The following is a 9164-nucleotide window of genomic DNA, read 5'->3' as shown; positions in this document are numbered from 1 at the left end:
TTGCACATTTAAGCGAGCATATGGCAAGCTGATGAATATGTATTTGGATATTTGGGGAGTTGGATGAACCTTCTAATAACGTATATGTAAACTTGCACTGTTTGGTTAATTTTAAATATTTTTAAAATTTGATAACTTTAAGTTTCCCTGCCAGTTTTGTGGTTTAAAACTGATCAGTTTTCCTCTTAGGTGAACTAGCCATATTGAAGAAAGCGAACTCCCAAATTAGCTGTGATGCACTACCCAATTTTTACAGCTGGAAAAAGACAAGAGCAGCACTAGACATATGGTGGAGTTACAGTAAGACAATACCCATTCCAGGTAATGAAACACAGACCCACATAAGTACTATATGAACTGTACTGGTGAGATAAAGCAGATTGAACTTTTATTTCAAAACCAACATGCAGCAGACTTTGAGACTCCTACGCTGAGACACCTGTAGCTTTAAATGATGCTCTGGCCTGGTAAAGGAAGACTGAAAAGCTCCAGTACTTGACACCTGTATTGTTGTCTAATCTTCAGACAGGCCCTCTGAAGAACAGTAATCACAGGGCAGTAAGAGCCTTGTGTAGTCTGAATACAAAAGGGCACGTGGGGTTCTGATATGTTTTTTGCATTATTTTTTTGGGTCCTGAGTGGTCAGGCTTTTCCCCCTCCTTTTTTGGGGGCAAGCAGTGTGCTACTCGCAGTTGTATGAACATAATACAGTGAATGAAAGCTTTTCATATATAACACCTTTTCCCTCCTTCCTTTCAGATCTTGTATTTGTAGGGAGCCCCCCTCAGGAGTTTGAAGAGAGCTTTAATACACTGAGAGGGTGCAGTCTCCAGTGAAAAATGGGGGTGTTTTGGGGGCTTGCCAAGTGCTACGAAGAGGCACAGACAAGCCCCTGTGCTGCAGAAAAGGCAACAGATGTTGTGCTGTGCTAAGCAAGGGTGCTCAGTGACAAACCAGTCTTCCAGCTTTAAGACCTAATTCCATTAATGCCAGTGAATAGTGCCTCGTGGTTGGTTTTAAGCAGGCTGGGCACATGGTTACAGGAGGTAAGCACGGGGGCAGGCTTGTCGTAGGGCCACAGTGAAAGCCCTGTAGCTTTGCAAAAGCTTCAGTTGTAACAGGCAGTGTTAAAACTGGGGCTATAAACACTTGGTGATGCCACCTCCGTTTTTCAGAAGGTCATGTTAGAAAACATTGGATGCTTTTATAGAAACATTAACGATGACGGGCAAATGGCACTGCCAGGCTTCAGACCTTGGCTGACCTCCTCGAGTCAGTCTGTGCATCTGCACTCCTGTAACCTTTCTGTATAGATAGGCTAACTTGAAAACACTGGAAGCACACCTAGATTAATTTCCCTAATTGTCTACTCCTACACAGAACGATAATGTAATAAGAATCCTGCAGAATTTATTTCATAATGAAAAAAAAAGAAATATCTAGTGACCATTAATGAGAGTTGCAGTCCCTGGCTTAGATGGAGATGGCTGCATGCAGTACTGCATGTCTGCACAATGTCAGCTCCCTGCCTCATCACCTAGGGCTGCTCTCTCTCTAAGTACAGGCAGTTACCATGTTTGGTTTTGTTGGGAGGTGGAGGGGCTGAGGGGGGAAGACAGACAGGCTTCCAAAGGTGTATCCTCTCATCATTACTAAGTAAGTGCTTTTTAAAAAATATTCAACATGTAGCAAAAAAACTTCCAGTTCCCTGCACACAGCTGAAGGCTTTGTCAATACTACTGCTGTATTCTTACTTTGTTTAGAATCTAGGGCTGCCTCCTGCTAACCTGAGTAGGAAGGAGAGTTTATAGCTGAGACAGAAACAAAACCGAAAGGAATTTACTAGTATGAGTTTGTCACTTCACAGTACTCATTCTTTCATTTAAACTTTAAATAAAAGATGTAAATGCAATTAAAGTACAGGATATTGCACAAGACAGTAAGAAAGCGAAAGGTGTGAAATCAAGAATTCAAAACTAGGGAACATCACATTAAGGCTATGGATGTGTTACAGAGGAAGCTCATGCCAGAGCCGAGGGCAAATCCCAGCTCTGAGTGCATCCCAGACCAAACAGAGGAGGAGCTCGAATAACCCAGTTCTTCCTTATGCCCACAACAGTGTAGGTAAGGAGAAATAAATGGCTGGCAGCACCATCCAGTACACGGGAGTTCAGGCTTGAGCACAGAGCTTAGTTATCAGTGCAGAAGTGAGTTGTGGCTGTCGTTCACATACAGCACGTCGAGGGTGGGGACCAATACCTGCAGGTTCCACCCTGGGCTTTGTTCCACTCCAGGCACTAATTCCTCCCCTGCAGTACTGGTCACTGCACTGGGGTTCCCCCGCACTGGCTGAACATATTTTCTGATGAGCCAGAAAAGGAGACCCCCATTGCTGATGCTGTGTCTGATCACCAGCTGTGCTTGGAACCTGAGGATGACCCAGGTGAGCCCTCAGTGCAGGCACATACCACTGGCAGCACACAGCATTGCCCCTAAGGGAATGCTTGCTCCCACACAAATCCTCTTTGGGAAGGCTTTTGACAACAGTTACAAATACCCAGGCTGGATTTCCAGAGGTTGAAAATGTAGCAGATTTTCATAACGGCATACCAGAACAGTCACTATCTTTAAAAATACATTTTACCATCTACCTTAAGTTTACTCTTTTTTAAAATACAGCAAAACAACTAATTTTCCACTAACTGATTAGGAATATTTTTTTTTTCCAAAATGCTTGAACTAAGGAGAAAAGAGCAAGTACGCGCGTGGGACACTGTTCCACATATGCTATCTTAAAGTGGTTAATTTTAGAGCTGAATGCCACTTAAGTTTGCCTTACAAGGCAGAATGCTACACATCTCCTCAGTTTTTCATTCACAAATGTTCGCTAGTCCTCCAGCCACTCTGCTGAAGCAACATTATTACTGATAAAAGGCACAGAATAAAGGGCAAGGACTAACTTGCAGTGTTAAGACCTTCACATACAGATGTCAAAGTCTGATTTGAACTTCCTACTTGAATAGCTTTAGAGCAATATTGTGTTTGTGGTGAAACTATTAAAATAAGTCAAATTTTGCATCTTCTGATGGAGAAGTATCAAATCCTATTACGTACTCTGAAGTTTTTTTTTTAATTTTTTTTTTCAAACCAGGGCATTAAAGTTACCAAGTTTAAGTGTAGCCTTTCCCTACTTGTAAAGAATTTGGTTTTATTTCAGAATGCTTCAAAGGATACTCCAAGATAGCCTGTAAAACTTTGAATTACTATCTCTAGTGAAGTCATTTATGCATTTGAGAGTTCTACCATTAAGCAGCTTCAAGTACCAATACACGGAAGATCTTTTGGAAGCCCCTTTTTAATCAGGGACTTCCTTTCACTTAGTTCCTGCAAGAAGTGACCTGCATTTTACATGCCTAGTTTAGTTGTTTACTCACTTATACCTGCAATAATTTTGCAAGTGGGGTCACTTGCTCACTCTTGAAGTGTGGCAGCTTATTCTGTGTTCTCAAAGAAAGTCTGAATCAGTTTGCTTTCTCCTCTAGAGTCAGAATGGTCAGTCTGGGCCACGCACAAACACAAGGCATCCATCCCTTCTGGCAACGTCATTTAAAAATGAGTCACAGTGTAGGCACAAGTACTACCAGGCTCTCATATGACTCAACATTCTCATGAAAAAGATAGTTCACACTGGTCTGAGCAGCTCTTCTCTTCTGCATTTGCAACCCTTCTCTTCTAGTAAGTGCATCTCCATACACAGTCAGCATCAGGTGATGCCTAATAGACCAGCTTCAATGTATTCACAATTTGTGATCAGTTAATACAATTTAAGGGTGAAAAATTTAAGTTTTTATGCAGCCTAGCTCACATAACTAGACACAAGCTTTAAATTCTAAATGGACATTCTGGATTTGTAAACTCCAACTTGCAAACTGGTAACAAAATCTCAAGTCCAGACAGAGGAACAGACCTTCGCACCTTCTCTCGCAAACTGCGACAGCATGCTTGAGATCTTTAACTACAAAAAATTTAAAAATTTAATTTTAGAGATTATTTTATTCTCCATTCATCTCATCTTGTGTATTTCAGTTAAACCCCACACAGGGGTACAGATCAGGTACAGATCATTTAAGTCTGTTTAAAATCAATTGAAACTCAAAGTTGTATATAAAATGTGAGAAGTTCATTTTAAGTTTTAATTATACATTTGAAGTAACCTTCTGTCTTTTTTTCTTAATTCCAGTTGCTCTGTATTCTTCTCTTTGCTTCAAATATTCTGCTTTGCATTCTTCATAGAATGATGGATCAGAATAGCTGCAAGACAGAAAAATACATAATAATGGGTTTTGTCTTGGAATATGGAACAGATACTGCACATTAACACCCAAAGAAAACTTGTTTGCCTTCAATAGTAAAATACTTTTTTTTTAAAGTACATATGTGTTACAGTTATCTTTGTAAACTCTAAATAGTAAGTTGATCTGCATTCTCTCATGATACTGTTTTCTCTTGAGGCATAGTCCTTTTCAAGCTTCTACAGTCAAGCCACCAAAAGGAAAGGCAGAAAAAGGGAAAGACATTTGGTGTTTCGGTTCAGTTGAATAATTTATTATTTGCAGTTATCTTCCTCAGTATGGGAATCTATTGGAGTCCACTTATATTCTTTTATGCACCCAAACAACTATTTGAAAGAGGTTAAAGTGTATGTCTCAAACAGTAGATATGTAGGTCCTTGATCATTACATTCAATTCCTTTTTCTTATAATTTTGTTTTTAAGTATAACAATTCAAGCACTAAACATTTTTTCCAGTAGCATTTTGTTTCATTTTATTTTTTAAAAAAAGGCAAACTGAGTAACTCCAGCAAGTTCTGACTGCATTTAGGCCTGAATTCTCACCTGATTGGACATGTTTTTTTCATCAGTTCCCAAATACTTGAGAATAACTGTCACTAGTTCAAAGGCAATTAGTCTTAATTTCTGGTTTAACAGAGCAGGACACACATTCCACCAAAAAACAAATGAACATCCTTTTTCTCCCAGTGAAACTCAAAAAATCCCCAACTCTCACCCTGGCAGATTCAAGAATCTAACACTTCAGCCTGATGGCACTGGGAATAACTTAGGACTTCCAAAAGAAACATTTCAATCCACCATGGCTTCAAGTTGACCTCTCTTATATCTAACAATTTCCCACTGCTGCTGCTATTGCTGTTCACAACAGCAGGACACTTTCAAGACAGACTAAATCTTACAGAACAGTTCAAGAACCAAAATGAAAACAAACTTATCCTGTCTCACTAATAGAGTATGAAGGTGCTTCACTGCTCACCCCCATCCTCACATGTGTGATGCAGCAGAGCAAATACAGGGCTACAGGTCATCTGGGCTGAAATCTGTCACCATGTAAATCAAGGACAGAGTCTTTATAGCCATATATTTTATTTATATGGTAAATAAAATCTTGTCAGTTAGGGCCTGACCAGCACGGTTCTAATAAAGAAAAGATACCATTTTCAGAAAATACATCGAAGTCCCTAACCTTGCATAACCCCTTTTGAGAATAGTTAATATTTCTACTCATTTCTAGATTAGTATAGGCCATGCACAAAAAACCAATGGAAACTCATGAGGGACTTACTAGCCAACCAGGCAGTCTTTCAATGCTGTGTTCTCTTGCCGACACTTCACCACCATAAGAAAACCAGTTTCTTGACAGCATTTAGTAAAAGCTGGGAAGCAAAAAAACAACACAAACTAAATTAAAGTTATAAAAATGACAATTGGTAAAAAAAATCCATCTGTAGGAGGTATCAGACCAGATCTGATTTATTATTATTAATATAACCACAGTTGGCCCAGAGTCTCATATTGTTTGCAAGATCTTTGTCACTTGTTTAGCAGCAAGATTTTAATTGGGATTCTCCCCTCATCATGTAACACATTCACACATATACTGCTATTGCTAATATCAACAGATTTTTGAAATTATTCTTGCAGCAAATCCATGATTCTTGTGCCTGCTTTTCATACAGTGTACTCAGGGCTATCACAGCAAAACAAAAGGAATCATGAAAAATTAGGTAAACCAGGGCTGTTAGTGTTTCCTCTACAGCGAAAGCTTTTGGAATTACTGAAGCATGTTTGTATCTACATTAAATTAATTTAATCTAAATTAAGAGGGCAGCAATGCTGACAGCAATTACTGCCTCAAAGAAATGCCACTGGCAATAATCTCATGTGAAGGTTCGGACTGGAGATAAACTGTGAGGTCACAGTTCTTTCCTGGCATTTCTAAAAATCTCTCTTGGGAATGCAAGGAGAAAGCTGGAAGTGCCAGGTTGTACTCCATGGCACTACAGTGCTCCATGAAGGACTGCTGTCTTCTCTGTATCTTCTCTGCATTGTGTAGCCTGTAGCTGTTCTTCAATACAGAATTTCTTCAAAGTCCAAATGTCTAGTAAAGAGCACTGTCCACAGAAATACTGATGATCTACATTTCTGGGATCATGATCTCTGGCATTTAAGAACAATTAAGTTGCTCAGTGAAGTGAAAGTACCTGGTCTGTTTTCAGGGTCTTAAAACTTAAAAACAAGTCAGTGAGATACTAAAACAGAACAGCAAAGTCATGGTTAAGAACATAGGTTTTATCTGGGAGTAACTAAAATTATGCCTCATTGTTACCAACACCCTGTACAGATGTTTCACTGAATAGTAACTCTAGATAAGAATTAGATGTTATTTCTATCAGAAGACTTCAAATTGTTTTGTTCTAAGAGGTTGGCTAAAAGGTTAACAGCTGCATTTAGCAGATGGAAAAGAGAGAGAGAAAGAGAAAGCCAAGTGTCCAAGATCAACCAGTACCCAGGTCAAGAACAAAGCTCCCCTCTACTGCATCCCCTTCCAGAATTACATCCATTTTTCCTCTTCTAAGCTCTTCCAGCAAATTTAGGGCATACAGAAATCGTTATCTTCTTGCACATATTTAGCAAAATTAATGCTACTACATCATACATAGCATAAATCACATTATCTATGCTCAGTGTATATGTACGAGTATCATATGTTCATGCATTACTTACTCTGTTTTGTCCAAAAACTTGGACAGTAAGACTTGTAAGTATTTCATGTACTTACACTAGAATCTTCCATTTCTTGTATACAGTGATCAGCTATGTAGTATTTACAGAAACAGCAATTTTTGTATCCCTTCCATTCTTTACGCTCACTTATATATTCTTACTTATGATACTTATTATACCTTCTGAAATCACACTAGGCATCAAAAAGGCACCTCAAGCACCTGCAAGTTACTGACCATGTGAAAACATGGGCATGACTGTCAAACACACCACCACATAATCCTGTACCCAGCCTTGTATGTGTTCAAGACATTTAGCTGAAGTTTCAAATCTGCCTCCTAAGTAACTATTGATCCTGTATGATGATGTAACTTCCATTACATCAAGACTTCAATAAACAAGAAAATAGATTTGTCCCTATAAAAGCAGCAATCCTCTCCTTTGCTCAGAGCAGATGCCCACTGAAATGGGCATCAAGCAATCGTGGACCTCTGTGGAGCAAAATTCACCTTCTAGTATCCTGGACACTACTGGCAAGATTTTAAGGAGAAAGTGATCCAACAGCTGCAAGCAATTCCTAGGTGAGACTAATCTACTTGCCCATGGCTATATGAATTAGGCTTTTACCAAAATAATTTACAAGTAAAGGTAGTGTTTGCTGAAAGTGATGATGACAGACTTAAGTGTCCTTATACTGCCAAACGTATGTATATATACATTCACAAAACTTTGCAAAGAATTGACTTCTTATCTACTTTTAATGTATTATTTATTGATGAACACTTAAAACATGCTCCAACACAGCACCTGGTGTTACACACTGGCAACTTCACCACACACTACCAGAAAAACAGATGAAAGTATGCAGAAAATGGGTTTAAACTGACTGGTTAATTACCACTTGGGAAGACCCTGTAACCTGTGCTCAAAAAACCACACCGAATTTCTAAGATCTCGTTCAGCATGTGTTTTAGACCTAAAGTCACCCAAATACACATGCACAATTTTGAGGAAACTTCTGGACAGCTGAAATTTACAAAGCAGTGTAAGCTCAGAACAACAAAAGAAAAGTGTTATTAGATTATTGAAATGTTTCTTTGGTTTCCAAAGGTGAACCTGACATTTCTTCTATTCTTTCCTGGACTGCTTACATTGACTGTCCCTATATCAGCATCTCAGAAAAATCATACCTATTAGTACATTTCTAAAAATGTCCTTTGGTCTTTTTTCTGGGAATAAACTTTCAACGCCTTTGAAAGCTTATGGTCTGTCTAGTGACCAGTTTGATTTCTACTCTCCATGGGCACTTCTTTAAGTGCTGTGCTGAGGTTTTGGGTTGAGGTTTTTTTGTAGTAGTAATCATTTCCTCTGGAATCTGTGAAGTACAAAACCACAGAAGACAACGGGAGGTCCCTCTCACTTGTTAGCTCACCAGTCTTGATTGGTTAAAGGCGTGATGTCCCAGTGAACTAAAAAACCTGAACTGCAATTGCAAGCATTCCCTGTCTTCAGAAAGCCCCACATGCAGTACAGGGCCAGGCACTGCTGCAAAGTGATAAAACTGCTTCCAGTTATTTAGCTTTAACATTACTGATGCTTAACAATGGAGGAAGAAAGGAGGTTAAAGCATATTGGGCATCCTTACATGAGCACACAAAATTCGATTAACCATTTCTTCTCTTCAAAAGCCATGTAAGGAGTGTGGTGCAAGACAGGTTTATACTAAACACTTACCAGAAACCTTACAGGAGTCTGGAGAACATTGTTTTAGTTTTAACTGTGCTTTATCTTGCTCACAGAGGGGCAAATACTGATCTCTTCACTCTCATCACCAGTGACAGGACTCGAGAAAATGGCATGAAACTGAGTCAAGAGAAGGTTTAGGTTGGATATCAGGAAAAGATTTTTCACCCAGAGGGTGACTGAGCACTAGAACAGATTCCTCAGGGAAGTGGTCACAGCACCAAGCCTGTCTGAGTTCAAGATGCGTTCGGACAATGCTTTCAGGAACATGGTGTGGTTCTTGACGTGTCCTGCACAGGGCCAGGAGTTGGACTCGATGATCCTTGTGGGTCCCTTCAAACT

The 9164-nt window shown here is 39.4% G+C and overlaps 1 protein-coding gene across 1 annotated transcript in view; it reads right to left on the bottom strand.

Moving 5' to 3' along the window:
• Nucleotides 1–4029: 4029 nt before the first annotated feature.
• Nucleotides 4030–9164, bottom strand: part of CMC1 (C-X9-C motif containing 1) — a 43510-nt gene continuing 38375 nt past the window's right edge. Inside the window, exons 3-4 of the mRNA XM_027639000.1 lie at nucleotides 5638–5728; nucleotides 4030–4311 (exon numbers count right to left, since the gene is read on the bottom strand). Of these exons, the coding sequence (XP_027494801.1) occupies nucleotides 4197–4311; nucleotides 5638–5728 (206 nt within the window). The 3' untranslated portion in view covers nucleotides 4030–4196. The remainder of the gene's footprint in view (nucleotides 4312–5637; nucleotides 5729–9164) is intronic.

The sequence above is a fragment of the Corapipo altera genome, unplaced genomic scaffold (assembly GCF_003945725.1).
Source record: "Corapipo altera isolate COAL_440 unplaced genomic scaffold, ASM394572v1 44, whole genome shotgun sequence".
NCBI lineage: Eukaryota > Metazoa > Chordata > Aves > Passeriformes > Pipridae > Corapipo > Corapipo altera.
Note: the sequence above shows the minus strand (reverse complement) of the source record. Positions and strands in the feature narration are given on the sequence as shown.